The following is a 16309-nucleotide window of genomic DNA, read 5'->3' as shown; positions in this document are numbered from 1 at the left end:
CATTTCGCAGGGCCTTTCTGCATATTCTCTATACGTGCATGCAGTTTGAGGGCTAGTCAGGCCTGGCCATGACCACAAGTTCAGGCCAATAGAGTGGCTGGTCATACCTGCTCTTCTGTGGCCAAAATTGCCATTTCCACTAACAAAGCTGCTGGGCACAGGCATGACTTCCCACTCCCACAGCAAGTAAGCCCCCTTCAATGACAGTAGTTAAGACTGCTGGTATTTACAAATTGCCCCTCCACGTTACCAAGTTGCAGTGTTAGGGGATAGGAAATGCCCAGGAAAGGCCACAGACTTCTGCTTCATATCTGACTGACGCTCAGGAGCTTTTCAGGCATAAATGATTCTCAGATGTTATATACCTTTGGTTAACTTCCAGAGCACCGAAATGGTTATTCTGTCAATTCTGCCCTTGAGGGAAGAATTTGCTGATCTCAACTCAGGCATGGTCGGAAATTTCACTGCAGAAATGTTTTTTAGGTTTCCTTTAATCCACTGGCCCCTCTCCATTCTTTTCGTTTTCTTTTCTGTTGAAAGACCCAGGTCATGTGACCTGTGGAGCTTCCCAGTCTGGATTTTGCCGACTGCATTCTCATGGTGCAGTTCAACATTTCCCTCTATATTCTGTATTTCCTTCAAATAGGCACCTACATCCAAAGAATGGATCAGGCTGAGGGTGGATCTCTTTGGCAAGACTACAGGAAGCACACAAAATGTAGCCGTCTTTTTGTGATCTTGGCAGTCACTGATGCTTAATTAGTCTGTATTCATTTATGGGGAGTTGAAAACAGTGATGTTCTAATCCTACCATGTTTTGTCATTTATAAGCTGTAATACTTTTATAAAGAGGTGCTTCTAATGAGGATATACTAGTTGGCTATACAGTAGTACAGCTCATATAGGAAAGACATAATAAATGCCTCAATCTTCCCTTTACCTGTTTTTAAGGTAATGAACTGGTTTCTTAGGATCTTCTTAAGGTAAATTATTCTTGTTAAATACATTATTAAATCATTATTGAGTCATAAATTTACAAATATTTATTGAGTTTTAATTCATGGCTTGTTATCATTCTTGAAATTAAAACTGTCCTCTCTTTGGTCAATGTGAGCTTCTTTGGGTTGGCTTCCGAGAATTTCTGGTATCTTCCCACTATTCTTTGATAGCTTCCTTGCTGACCAGTAATACAAGATGCATCCTTCAAGCTCTTCACATTTCATATCTAGACCTGGATTCAGCCATTTCTCCAAGAAACTCTGTTTTCTTTTGATGAGAAATGATATTTCAAGTTCACAATCTGGACGCTAAGGATGCTCAGTGCTGCTGGGGTAGATGATTGTATCTAGTCTTTTCAGTGAACAGAACCAGGAGACAAATAGATAAATAGATAGATGAAGAGAATGGGGGTGTGGCAAGAGACGCCTTCTGAGTTCATATTAATACTTTCTATTTGAAAATTCAAATCCAAGACTCTATAGCTTTTTATTTACATTTGATACTATACATTTGTATCGCCTTTCTTCCACACCAAGAATACAGATTTTCAAAGATATAGAAAATGACAGAATTAGACTATTCCGTAATTACTCATTTGTTTTTACCACATATCTCAGACAACAGTTTCAGAATAACAATACTAATACTAATTTCTGAAAGCATTAAATTATTTTATTTTGCATGCAGTCCTGCCCCGCTTAAAGTTACATTGTATCCAATTGTCAACGCATGGGAATTACATCCGATATTCTTTGCTCCTTCAGTCTTAGTTCTACAGCTAACTATGTATTTAGTGCTCATGACCAGTCCTTATGCTGACCTAGCTCTAGCTATTTTGATTGTCTGAAGCACATTCTCTAATAGATTCCTTAAGAAAGGCTCATGTTAATATACCCTGAGGCCTTATAAATTGGTAACATTTTGTCTGTTTTTTCTACTTGAAAGTCAGTTTTTCTGGACACAAAATCCCTGGCTTATTCTTTCCCTGAAAATTCTAAATATGTTACTCCATTTTCTTCTAGCAGAAAGCACTGCTGTCGAAAAATCTGAAGATAATCTAATTTTCCCCCTTGTAAGTCATATGCTTTCTTTTCCTACACATCTAAATAATTTCTCCTTTAACTAGAATACATCTTAGTGTTGGACTTTTTAGATTGATATTCTTGGCCACATGATACTCTTTTAAATATAGTTTAGAATCTCTTATTTTAAGAAAGTTGCCTTGAATTCATTTTTATCATTTGTTCTATTCCATTGGTTTAGTTTTCTTCCTCAGGGACTCCTGCTGCCCATACATTCAATCTTCTTCGTCTCAAATACGTGTTACTGTTTCTCAAATTCTTTTTATATCTTTTCCATTTTCTTTTATTTATTTAGGAGACCTAGTCTCACTCTATCCCCAAGGCTGGAGTGCAGTGGTATGATCTTGGCTCACTGCAACCTCTGCCTCCCGGGTTCAAGTGATTCTCATGCCTCAGCCTCCCAAGTAGCTGGGATTAAAGGCATATGCCACCATGCCCAGCTGATTTTTGTAATTTTAGTAGAGATGGGGTTTTGCCATGTTGGCCAGGCTGGTCTTGAACTCCTGACCTCAGATGATCCGCCCACCTCAGCCTCCTAAAGAACTGGGATTACAGGTGTGAGCCATTGCGCCTGGCCTCATTTCCTTTTAATTTAAATTCTTTTCCTCTTTGTAACTTCTATTTTTCTTCAGCTAGTATCCCCTGTGTTGCTTTGAGTTGCATCCTCATTTCTAGAATGAATTTTTCTTTTATTTATCAGTCTTTCTGTCACCTTATTTCTGAGCCTTAAAAACTCTGATTTACATTCATCTTTCAAGTCTTGTATCATTTCCTTATTCTCTTTAAACTTGTTTTGAAGTACTGATTTACTGGTTTGCTTTCACTGTCCACAGGGGTGTTATTTCTCCCTTTATTCTCTTTTTTTCTAATAATAACTTTGTGTTATTTGACCTTGCTTGACACTTTCTGCAGTGGATTTGACCTTGCTTGCTCATTTTTATGTGAGCCTTGCTTCCTGGGAATTCCAGTCTCCGTTCTCCTCCCCTACTTTTGTCTGGACCATCTCTTTCCTTTGTATCCATGTCCCTGTATTGCTCAATTTTGATTCTACTCCCAGTTGTTTTTCCCGAGTATGAAGCCCTGTCCCAAAAGGAAGGCTTGTTGGGCCAGTCTTTTGAGTTCATAGGGGCTGGACTGCTCCAAGTCTCTCAGATCCTTTGTACTCAGTACTGCAGACAGCATAACCCTTTCCCATTTCTATTGCTGCTCTCAGCCTGGTTGAACTTTCTGGCAAATACCTGTTAGCTATTTTGGGGTTCTCCTGTCTCAAGTACACCAGGTACCCTAATTCTTCCCTCTTCCTCCTGCACTGTTACAAATGTACACAATTCCGTTCTGTTTGTATTTCTTTTTACTAAGAGTATGTATTGCTTCTGTAAGATTTTAAAAACAGGGCCAGGCGCGGTGGCTCATGCCTATAATCCCAGCACTTTGGGAGGCCAAGGCGGGTGGATTTTGAGATCAGGAATTAGAGACCAGCCTGGCCAACATGGTGAAACCTCATCTCTACTAAAAATACAAAAATTAACCAGGCATGGTGGCACGTGCATGTAATCCCAGCTACCAGGGAGGCTGAGGCAGGACAATCACTTGAACCCAGCAAGCGGAGGTTGCAGTGAGCCGAGAAGGTGCCACCGCACTCCAGCCTGGGGGACAGAGCAAGACCCCGTCTCAAAAAAAAAAAAAAAAGATTTTAAAAGTAGTGTTGTTGAGCACAGTGGTCATCACTGGGTAATAGAATTAATAGTAATTTTACTTTTAAGTCTTTTGCATTGTTGACTCACAATTAGCATCTATTACTTATACAGCAAGAAAATTAGACTATTTTCCTTTTTTTTTTTTTTTTTTTTTGACACGGAGTCTCACTCTGTCGCCCAGGCTGGAGTGCAGTGGCAAGATCTCAGCTCACTGCAAGCTCTGTCTCCCGGGTTCACACCATTCTCCTGCCTCAGCCTCCCGAGTAGCTGGGACTACAGATGCCCGCCACCACGCCTGGCTAATTTTTTTCATATTTTTAGTAGAGACAGGGTTTCACTGTGCTAGCCAGGATGGTCTCGATCTTCTGACCTCATGATCCGCCTGCCTCGGCCCCCCACAGTGCTGGGATTACAGGCATGAGCCACCGCGCCCGGCCTATTTTCATTTTAAAACAATGTTTAGAGACACTGAAAATCCAACAAAGAGAAGAAACAAATTCTAACTTGGGCTTTACTGAGTAAAAGTTTATTAATTATAGTCATCTAGGTGACTGGTTTACAGTTCACATACATACTGTCAAGCACATTACCACACATCTCATTTAGAATCAGATTAACTTTACATATCCACACATAGCAGTATGTATCAGGTTTACCTTGTCAGTTTTAGAATTCCAAAATTTTCTAAGATTATTTGATAACTATATTTTAATGTGTTTTCTTTTAAAAAATTTGGGTTTCTTCTTTTGATAACTATAATGAATTATACTCCAAATCCTGGTTTTGCTTAAGAATATCAATCTACTCAAGCAACAACTAAAACAGACGGAAACAAACTAAAAGTTTTCATGAGCTATCATTCAGACTTTCAAAAGGCCTGACAGCATACTGTGCAACCAGTTAACCTTCAAGACACATACCCTATCTGTGCCGCAGACCCCTAACCTAAAAGGACGCTAACCTCAAAAGACACTGAGGAAAAGGACAAGTTTAAAATACTGTTTAATCATCAGACTCGTAAAAGAATCTTTTAAGCTTCCAAATTTGTTAAAATCTTCTCTTACAAAATTATTTTCCATTTTACAGAAATGGAAAATTTATTAGCTACCTATCTATCTACGTACATTAAAAAAAAATAGAAATAGGATCTCACTATGTTGCCCAGGCTGGTCTTGAACTAGAAGCCTCAAGCAATCCTCCAGCCTTGGCCTCTCAAAGTGCTGTGATTACAGGAGTGAGCCACCATGCCTGGCCTACTGGGCTTTAAATAGCCACTGCAAAAGACTATCATCCTTTTAACAACTGACTACCTTTTCTGAATGAACGACTTTCTAAATAAATACAACTACCACAAGCCGTATTCTGGCTGCCATCACCTCTTACTGTGCTAAGTCTTAATTCTTGAAATTTTCTCCCCTCTTCCAAGCCTCCAATCAGGATTTTGTCCCTGTCACTCTACTGAAACTGCCTGTCAAGGTCACTCACAAGTTCATCATATCAAATCTAATCACCACTGTTCTGCCATATTCTTACTGGATCTCTCAAAAGCAGCTCAAACAATGGAGCCCTCCCTCCTTGAAATACTTTTCTTGGTAGCAGGACACCAATCTTCTGCCATTTCACTTTTGTCACTCTCGGTTTCTGGCTTCTTCTCTTTTGCCTGGCCTTTAAATGTCACATCACACCAAGGCTTGGGTCTACACCGTCTGCTCCTTATAGCTAAGCTTGCCCCTAAGACATGCTCTCCATATCCAAACCGCCCCAGAGCTGATCGATCCTTCCTCGGAGCTCCAGTCAAATGTCATCATCCCTGTCTCCTTAACATCTCAACATCAGAAATCTACTAGGACTCTCAAAATCACCAAAACTCTTAATTTCTCCTTTAAAACCATTCCTCTTCCTGATATTCCCAACTCAGTATACAGTTATGCCATCCATCTAGTTATTCATGCGAAAAGCCTTAATTCTCCTTTTCATTTCTTATTTCCAATCTACTGACAAGTCCTTTTACTTTTCTCCAAAATATAGGCTATAATGAATCTAATCTGTCCTCCACATTGATTATCACCACCAGATATAAATCATCATTGCCTCTTGCCTGTGGCAAAAGCCTCCTAACTGATCTCCAGGATTCCACTCTTGTCCCCTACATTCCAGTCTTCAGATAACACAGATAAGTCTATGAACCGCATCACTCTTCCGCTTAAACAATCTGTTGCTTGCTTCCTTTTCCTTATGGTCTCCCCATGCTTCAGCTACAACGCCCCTCGCACACCTTCCAAACTCCAAGCTAGTTTTGCCTCAGGACCTTTGCCAGTGCAGTTCCTTTAGCCTGGAAGGCCTCTCCCCTAGGTCTTGACATGGCTCTCATCATCTACATCAGTTCCAGAAGTCATCTACTCAAAGAACTCTTCCCTGGCCATCTTGTTCTACTGGTTTCTCTCTCTCTGTCTCTCTCCTATTACCCTGTTTTAATGAACTGATTGCACTTATTCTCACCTAAAAGTATTTATTTCCTTGCTCCCTACAATTTGAAAATAAGATCCACAGCAGTAGGAGCCATGAGGTCTTGCTGGCCAGCATGTTCCCAGCAACTAGGACACAGAGTAGGGGCTTACAGAACACTGGTTTAATCCAATAAAACCATGTATTCTGCCAAAACAAAATCAAGCAAAAGAAAATAGACTCTTCCTGTATAAGTTGGGTCCAGAACAAAAGAACTATGCTGAGAGCACACTGGTGAAAGAAGGTACCAAGTCTACCCACAGAATTTCCTAGAATCGAAAATTCTATTTTCTGGGTGTTCTAAGGCAAGTCACAGCATCACTGCACCCATTTTGCTCTCTTCTCTATAGGGGAGTTGAACAAAATCATTGTTCAGACCCCAGTCTGAGCCTTAATTCTACAGTGTGTGAACAACTACAATAAAAAATATCTGAGGCTGGGTGCCATGGCTTATCTTGTAATCTCAGTATTCTGGGAAGCCAAGATGGGAGGATTACTTGAGATTAGGAGTTTGAGACCAGCCTGGGCAACAGAGTAAGACGCTATCTACAAAAAAATTTTTTAAATTACTTCAGTGTGGTGGTGCATGCCTGTAGTCCTAGCTACACAGGAGGCTGAAGCAGGAGGAACGCTTGAGCCTAGGAGTTGGGGCTGCAGTGAGCTATGATCGTGCCACTGCACTCTAGTCTGGGCAACAGAGTGAGACCCTGTCTCAAAACAAAAAACTCATGCAGACAAGGAACCATGGAAGAGTGACACACCATGTCACCCAGTTAGTTTTGTGATAATGAAGGCAAGGAGAAGGTAATTTTAAAAAACCTAAAGCCAGCCGGGCGGTAAAGCCAGGACTTTGGGAGGCCGAGGTAGGTGGATCACAAGGGTCAGGAGTTCAAGACCAGCCTGGGCAAGATGGTGAAACCCTGGCTCTACTAAAAATACAAAAATTAGCCGGGTGTGATGGTGAGCGCCTGTAATTCCAGCTACTCGGGAGGCTGAGGCAGGAGAATTGCTTGAACCTGGGAGGCGGAGGTTGCAGTGAGCTAAGATTAAAAAAAAAAAAAAAAGAAACCTAAAGTCTTTAGATAAAGGGAGTTTTGGACAGGTTCTACCTCCTTTGTTAGAAATATGGCCTTAAGCAAAATGTTCAATTTCTGAGAATCTCACTTCCCTCATTTATATAACAGGGCTAATACATTAAGTATACTTTTTAGGGTTATCATTGTGATCAAATAATATAAGTGAAGGCACATACTATATATAAGGGCAAGCAAATGCAGAGTCAGATTTTTGTTTTGTTTTTTGAGATAGGGTCTGGCTCTGTTACCCAGGCTGGAGTGCAGTGGCACAATCTCGGCTCACTGCAACCTCCACCTCCTGGGCTCAAGCCATCCTCCCGCCTCAGCCTCCCAAGCACTCAGGACTACAGGCACACACCACCATACCCAGACAATTTTTGTATTTTTTGTAGAGATGGGGTTTTGCCATGTTGCCCAGGTTGGTCTCAAACTCCTGAGCTCAAGCGATCTGCCCACCTCGGCCTCCCGAAGTGCTGAGATTACAGGTATGAGCCACCACACCTGACTAATAATTTTAAATATTAATTAGAAAGCAGGCCAGGTGTGGTGCCTCACACCTGTAATCCCAACACTTTGGGAGGCTGAGGGGGTGGAGTTGAAGACCAGCGTGACCAACATGGTGAAACCCTCTCTCTACTAAAAATACAAAAATTAGCTGGGTGTTGTGGCTCGTGCCTATAATCCCAGCTAATCAGGAGGCTGAGACAGGAGAACTGCTTGAACCCGGGAGGCAGAGGTTGCAGTGAGCTGAGATCATGCCACTGCATTCCAGCCTGGCCGACTGTGTGAGAGTCTGTCTCAAAAAAAGAAAGGAGAGGGGAAGGGAGGAGAGGGGAGGGAAGGGCAAGGGCAAGAAAAGAAAGAAAACAATGACAATAGTAATAAATTATTTTATTCTCAAGTGGCTGAATGAACTATATATATATATACACACACACACACATATATTTATTTATTTATATTACCCTAGATTGAGCTGAGAGGTGGAACTAGAAAATACTTAGGTAAACTTGGGCAAACTTGATCAAAATCATGTACTAGTAACTTCTCCTATGTCCTGACATCCTTCATGGATTAGCCTCATCAAAATCATTTACCGAGAACATCGATGTGATGAGAACAAGGTGAGGAAAGGCAGGGAGAAGTCTGGGGGGAAGAGTGATGGGCTGCCTGGCAGAGTATCAGGTCAGAAATCCTGGCAGGTTCCCTTCCTAACAGCAGCAGGTTACCTAACGACTGTAAAACTTTCTCAGCAGTAAGGTCACAACCTCCTGAAACTAAATCAGCAATAACTCCACAACTGAAATTCTGATGGCAGAATGGAATAAGAGAAAACAAATTAAATGGTACAGGAAAAGTTACTGACCCCCAGGTTTGAGTGAAAAAGAAGAAATGGGGTGCCTCTAGTCATCTGACCTTTTCTCCACTATGAGATTTCTTCTTGCAGCACTGGAAGAAAGCCAACAGAAAACCAAATACCATTGTTTTGTTTTGTTTTAGACACGGTATCACTTTGTCACCCAGGCTGGGGTGCAGTAATGTGATCTTGGCTCACCTCTTGTGCTCAAGTGATCCTCCTGCCTCGGCTTCCCAAGTGGCTGGGACAATAGACACCCAAAACTGTGCCTGGTTAATTTTTAAATTTTCAGTAGCAACGAGGCCTTGTTATGTTGCCAGGCTGGTCTCAAACACCTGGGATCAAGCAATCCTCCTGCTTTGGCCTCCCAAATTGTTAGGATTACAGGCATGAGCCACTGTGTTTGACCCCAAACACCCTTTAACTATTTTAACACCTGGGTCCTGACCAAAGATTGGCTACAGAGACCTTCAGGGATTCAGAGCGAGTTCCACTTAAATTAGCTGGCTAACTAAAGGCTAAACATTGTGAGCACACACTGGACAAGACAAACAACGGCCCCAGTCATGTGGAGGCTGCTGCAGTGTTCACTTCTGCTCTTCCTCGCCTTTGCTCATACAAAGGCAAAAGAAATATTTTTCTTTCTTTTCTTGGACCACTATCCTATTTGCCTAAAATCTTCCCAAAACCTTTCCCCTTATAAAAACCAGCCTTGTGGCTAAAACTTACTAAAAGAAAGGCAATACATTGTTTTTAATAGGAAATCTAATAAGTAAAACCAGAGTATTTCTGTATCTTAGCTTATCGTGAATTGCATCAGAGACACCCTGAATTACTGCTGACTGCCCCCTCCCAAACCTATTTCACTTTGTCACCTATCATCAGCTATCTGAGGATGAAGAGATGAAAAGAAACTCTAACCACAATTTTCATGTTTTGTTTTAAACTGCTAAACAATCTCCCCATGAATCAGACGTTAGATTTGATTACTGTGATCTTCAAATCAACCTAAATAATTAAATCTAGAATGAGAACAGAAATCAGAACTACTGATCTCAGTCAACTAATTAACCAATTAACTTATAAGAAAAATACCTGCTTGAAAGATAATTTTTTATGGAATCATGTTTGTTTGTTTTGAGATGGAGTATTGCTCTGTCACCCAGGCTGGAGTACAGTGGCACAATCTTGGCTCACTGCAGCCTCCGCCTCCCAGGTTCTCCTGCCTCAGCCTCCTGAGTAGCTGGGATTACAGGTGTGCACCACCACACCTGGCTAATTTTTTTATATTTTCGGTAACATAGGGTTTCGCCATGTTGACCAGGCTGGTCTCGAACTCCTGACCTCAGGTGATCCACCTGCCTCAGCCTCCCAAAGTGCTGGGATTACAGGTGTAAGCCACCACGCCTGGCTGGAATTAGGTTTTTAATCAGGATAACAATGTTTATTTTTCTCTATTCCATTTTGTTCTAAGAAAGAATTTAATGTGGCCAAGTGACTCAATACTGTGATTCAAAATATATATTTCTAGATGCCATAATCCAAAGGAATTGTTCATGCACAAGGAGAAACAGACATTATGGAAACCTAAAACCAAAAGGAAGAAGGATCAATGGAAGAGCAAAAAAAAAAAAAAAAAAAAAAAACCCAGAGGTCGCAGCAGCAGACTGTAAGTTTGTTCCTTTCCCCCTGACTGACAGCCTGCATCTCTGCTTTCATTTTGATTACTGTACATCCTAGGGTTAAAACGTGAACATGCTCCTTCTTCTCCCCAGCACTATCTTCCTGCAGGGGCCATCATTTTCAGACAGAATTACCTCCTAGAATTTCATAATGTTATAAACTGAGAGGGAAAAAAAGGAAAACATTTATTTTTAAAATATACAAGAAAACATAGAAACCAATTCATTTTCAGACTTACCAAATGCTGGTGCGCTAGAAATAGCTGGTTGCTGTTTCATGACAGGGGGAAGTGCAGAGGGTAGTTGATATCCTTGTAGCTTCAGTTTGATAAGTTTCATAGCTATGGAAAACTCCACTTGATCCATTCTTCCATCATTATTCATGTCAGCTAGTGCCCTGCAAACCAACAGCATGGCCTGAGAACAACTGTGACCATAAAAGAACCTTTCCAAAACCACCACTCTCACCAACACGAAAACAAAATAATTAGCACTCTTACCCCTAGAGAGAACAACAGAAACCATAACTGCTTACCAAGCTATGGGGAATAGCCTGTAAATACTGGCCACATTTTATACAAACATAAAATATCTTTCACTCTGCCACTTTAGCAGGTAATTTTCAGCCTCAGTGTGAGGAAATGTATTTTAGACATCAAAAGGGGTTTCTTTCTGAAGTGATGAAAACATTCTAAAATTAGCTAATAGTGACTGTTGCACAACTCTGTGAATAAACTAAAACCAATGAATTAGACACTTTAAATGAGTAAATTTTATTATGCGAATTATTTCACAATGAAGCTATTAGAAAAGAAAAAGATTTAGAAACAGAGAATGTTAATATTGCTAGAGATACTCAGACTGCATTCTTTGTAGAGCTCTACAAACTTCAATGTGGGAACATGACACAGTATGCTATGCTACCTACTTATGCTATGCTAGGGTTACTCTACTATAAGGCTAGAAACCTCTAAAGCTCTTGAAACTAACTTTTCTTTAGAATCGTGCCCCTTATCACTCAACAATTTTGTAACTCAGCTTACAAAATGTGTTTGCTATCTGAAAATGGTACTCAAATATACATGGTCCAACGCAGCCTACAATGAGCTTTAATGTAAAGTACTTTCTCAAAGAAGAGTAAATAAAAGGAATCGCTTCTCGGCCTTTTGGCTAAGATCAAGTAAGCAAAACTTTGTCCTTGTAACTGGAAACTACATTATATCATCAAAACTGTGCATATTCATGACTTAAGCTCTTCTGCATAAAAAAGTTTTATTCAGATTTTATTTATTTTAATCCAGATATTAAAAGCATGAGGATTTTTTTAAATCAATGTTGGCTAGGTGCGGTGGCTCAAGCCTGTAATCCCAGCACTTTGGGAGGCCGAGACGGGTGGATCACGAGGTCAGGAGATCGAGACCATCCTGGCTAACAGTGAAACCCCATCTCTACTAAAAAATACAAAAAACTAGCCGGGCGAGGTGGCGGGCGCCTGTAATCCCAGCTACTTGGGAGGCTGAGGCAGGAGAATGGCGGGAACCCGGGAGGCAGAGCTTGTAGTGAGCCGAGATCTGGCCACTGCACTCCGGCCTGGGCGACAGACCGAGACTCCGTCTCACAAAAAAAAAAAAAAAAAAAAAAAACCAATGTTACAAAAAAATGTATTTGAAAGATCTAAATAAGCCAGTTCAATTAAAATACCATGATTAGCAATCTTTTAGACTGAGCCATATCTGGACAGTGTTCACAAAAGAAAATTAAGTTACACAGAAAATAATTCTGCATAGCTGTTATTAACTCAAAGAAAGAAAACATGTAACACAATAAAAAGCATGGCATAAGACAAAGATCAAAAAATCTCTAAAAGTGATCAAAATTGTAAAAGTCGGCACAATCATTTTAGAAAATAAAGATCATAACGCAGGAAATGAAGTTCTGTGGTTGCAGAAACCTTCTTTTTGCCTCAGATAGGAGCTCCCCCTTCTCCTGTAGTCATGGGCCCTTCAGCAATGCATTCAGAATTTGAACTCTTCTCACTGCTTGTAAATTTAAGCATCACTTTTCTGTATTTCGTGGCCATTTGGATTCGCACTTCTATGAACTGCTTATTCAAATCCTTTGCCAAATTTTCTGTATACTGCATGTCTTTTTGTTGTTAGTTTATAAGAGCTCGTAGTGTATCACAAATTAACTGTTTATCTGCTGACCGCTGAAAGATTTTTAAAAATTCATTATCTGTTGATTTATGTATATTTATGGCATAGAAATTCTATATTTTCATATATAAAATATTTATTTTATCGTATGATTAGAAGGTTTTTAGTCCTTGATTTTCTAACATTGTATTATTTTATTTCATTTCAATCCTTAAACCAATAATTGTGTGTGGGGGTGGGGTAGTTATTCCAGGGTCCAATCATATTTCTGCTACATGGATTCCTAGCTTTCCCACTAATATTTATTAATTAATCCCTTTTCTTCTCACTGAACTAATATACATTTTTGTCATGTATCAAATGTTCATATGAAGTGAGAACTATTTCTGCACTATCTGTTCTGACTGAACAATTTCCAGGTCGATATTACAATGATTTGATCACACTGGCTCTCTGGTATAGTGTGATCCGGGAAGGTCTGGGAAGGTTTTTCTTTTTCCCTTGGTTATTCATGGATGTCTATTTTCCTATGAACATTTAGATCATTTTATCTATTATATAAACAACCCTACTGGCATCCAAAAACTGCCTTAGAAGGGGATTTTTGAAGAACTGATTAAACCACAATTGCTTTTGCACCAATAGTTTACCCAATCAAAGAAAAGAGAACCTTTCCAGTTGTTCAAATATACTAATATTTCCTTTAATAAAATTGTATCACTTTTTTCATATAATACGCTTTTCTTGCTAAATATATTCTGAAGAATTTTATCATTTTTGCCAGATTTTAGATGAAACATTCCCATTTCCATTTTTTAGGTGCTTATTTCAAGCATAGAAACATTTTTTATTTAAAAAAATTATTTAGGTTGTATTCAGCTATCCTACCAGACTCCTACAAGTCTTATTAATGTTTTAAAACTAAAATCTCTTGGGTGTACTAAGTATACAATCACATAACTAGAAAAAAATGAGCATTATCTTTCTTTTCCAATATTTAAGCCAATCCTTTTTATTGGTTTTACTGCCTCTAAGACATTACTGAATGCGTTCTTGCTCAGTTCTGAGTTTAAATGAAACAGTAGATTTACTAGAGCTAACAGTTAATAGAGTTCATTGTTTAGAGTGACAGTTGGTAGTGATTTCTGGAAAATAATGTAAACTAAAAACAAAATTTTGAGTCCCCCACCATCTGAACGGACCCCCCATCTCAGCCAAGGGCATTCCAAAGTTAACCTGAAAAACTAGTTCAAGCTATGACAGGAAGAGGAAGTCGGACGTGCCTCATTATACCCTCCTCCCTTTTGGAATTCAGGCCCAGTGGATCAGCATTAGCATCAACACAGGCCTTAAGACTGATAAAGGAAGCTCTTAAAGTCTGATAAGAAATATTTACCACCTATTTTCTCTGAAGTCTACTACCCAGAGGCTTCACCCGTAGGACAAAACTTTGTTCTCCAAAACCACTTATGATAACCCACACATTCCTTTTTGTTGATTCCAGCTCTTTAGATAATAACTCTTTCAATGAAATGTCAATTAAAAAATCTTGAATCCACCTATGACCTGGAAGCCTCTGCTTCCAGTTGTCCCATTGTTCCAGACTGAAATAATGTACATTTTACATATATTGATTGATGTCTTATGTCTCCCTAAAATGTATAAAACCCTGTTATATACCAACCACCTTGGGCAAATGGTCTCAGGATCTCCTGAGGGCTGTGTCACAGGCCATTGGTCACCATATTTGGCTCGGAATAAACCTTTCCAAATATTTTAGAGTTTGACTCTTTTCATGGATAGTCGTCTCACATATTTAAGTAGTTTCCTTTCTACTTATTAGAAATGGTTACTGTATTTTTCATCAGGTGTCTAACTGTAATTACCGATTCAATCACAAGTTTTCTTCTTCCTTTTATGTGCTGAAATAATGACTAATGTTGATAGAATTTTTCGACCGACTCTGAACCAGTCTTGCACCTCTGGCATAACGTTGGTCATGGTGTATTCTTTTCACACACTGTGAAATTCTAATTGTTAAGATTTTGATTTTTTTTGCATCTATGTTCATAATTGAAACTGGTTTCTAGTTGCTTTATTTTTGTACTACCTTTCAGGTTTTATAAAGGAAATTAAGTAAATGAAATGGTGAACTTCCTTCTTTTGCTAAGTAGTTTTTTAAAATATACGCAATTGTTTAAAATGGTTTGGCAGGGAAGAGTTCCCATTAATCAAAATCAACATCAACATGCATACTAAAACCAATCAATCAGTCAGGCAGGTGCCCACTTCCTATTCCCCACACCACTGCCCAATATGATCTATGGTGAGAAACAGGAATATCCAATGTGGGACAATGAGTAGGTTAGGGGAGAAGACTTTAGGTAATGGCTTAATTAGACTCTAAAGGCATCCTACAGAAGTGTTTCCATGGGTGAGGAGAAGAAATTTAATCATGAGGTTCCAGGAACTTGACTTTAAACTACACACCATAATCTCAACATTTGGTTGAAAATGTCGTGATACTCAAAAAATGCTTTTCTCAATAAACATAACTGTGGGGAATCCCTGGTAATGAAAACTCTAAGAAATTTATGGAAATATGGTAGTTACAGCTGGGCGCAGTGGATCATGCCTGTAATCCCAGCACTTTGGGAGACCGAGGCAGGTGGATACCCTGAGGTCAGGAGTTTGAGACCAGTCTGATCAACAAGGTGAAACCCTGTCTCTACTAAAAACACAAAAATTGGCTGGGCATGCAGGTGCCTGTAGTCCCAGCTACTTGGGAGGCTGAGGCAGGAAAATTGCTTGAACCTGGGAGACAGGTTGCAGTGACCTAAGATCACACCTCCAGCCTAGGTGACAGAGCGAGACTCCATCTCAAAAAAAAAAAAAAGAAAAGAAAAGAACAAAGAGCATTTATAGCAGGTTACCTTAATGTGAGGAAAGGAAGTAATTTAAATATGAATACATACATATTATACACATTATGTACCTGCCTTTTGCAGCAAAATAAACAAATGAAGCGTAACAGGAAACTAATACAATGGGTGGGAACAGGGTTCAGGGATAGAAGAGGGAGTGACATTGTCTGAGCACACCTTTTGGTTGAGCTTTGGCTTTTAGAACCTTTTTAATCTGTTATGTATTTAAATAATAAATGAAGTCCACAAAGATGAGGAGTGGTATCCAAATTAAATAAAAATGAAAATAAACCTAACCATATTATAAATAAGTAACATATCCACCTAAGAGGTGGAAAAAAAAAGCCTAGTCCAAGTAACTTCACATAGTACTTTATATGTCCTCTGTTTAAAAACAAAAGGAACTACAAAATAATCTTGAACTCTACTGTGAACGGAAAATAAAGACTCAGGACTCCAATTCACTATGCAAAAGATAGAAAAGTAAGCTGAAAGCTGAGTCATGCAAGAAGCTGTCATTCCTTTTGTTCCTAAGCAGAGAGCTACAAATAAAAGGTCAAATACCTCTACAGGTGGCTACTTTATGTTCCATTTTATCTTATGTAAAGTGACGACTTATTGAGCACTTCATTGATTTACTATTACCTAATTGACTATTCCCCTGCCTGCTCCTTTTCTCTGGCAACATATGGATTACCATACCCTCCCTCTTTGCCCTCCAGCCTACCTGTTCCCTTTAAATACTGAAGCCATCAAAATCATCATTGGAGAAAGGTACAGACTGTTTCTGTGATTCTGTGCTTATTTCCTCCCGGCATGTCCTTAACTTTG

At 39.6% G+C, this 16309-nt stretch overlaps 1 protein-coding gene across 2 annotated transcripts in view; it reads right to left on the bottom strand.

Annotated features, from left to right (window-relative positions):
* ITSN1 (intersectin 1) overlaps positions 1 to 16309 on the bottom strand; it is a 247032-nt gene that overhangs the window by 142288 nt on the left and 88435 nt on the right. For both annotated transcript variants that reach the window (XM_017883938.1, XM_017883937.1), the window contains exon 5: positions 10638 to 10795. In XM_017883938.1, coding sequence (XP_017739427.1) covers positions 10638 to 10795 — 158 coding nt within the window. The remainder of the gene's footprint in view (positions 1 to 10637; positions 10796 to 16309) is intronic.

Source organism: Rhinopithecus bieti, unplaced genomic scaffold, assembly GCF_001698545.2.
Source record: "Rhinopithecus bieti isolate Rb0 unplaced genomic scaffold, ASM169854v2 scaffold_13207, whole genome shotgun sequence".
NCBI classification, from domain to species: domain Eukaryota; kingdom Metazoa; phylum Chordata; class Mammalia; order Primates; family Cercopithecidae; genus Rhinopithecus; species Rhinopithecus bieti.
Note: the sequence above shows the minus strand (reverse complement) of the source record. Positions and strands in the feature narration are given on the sequence as shown.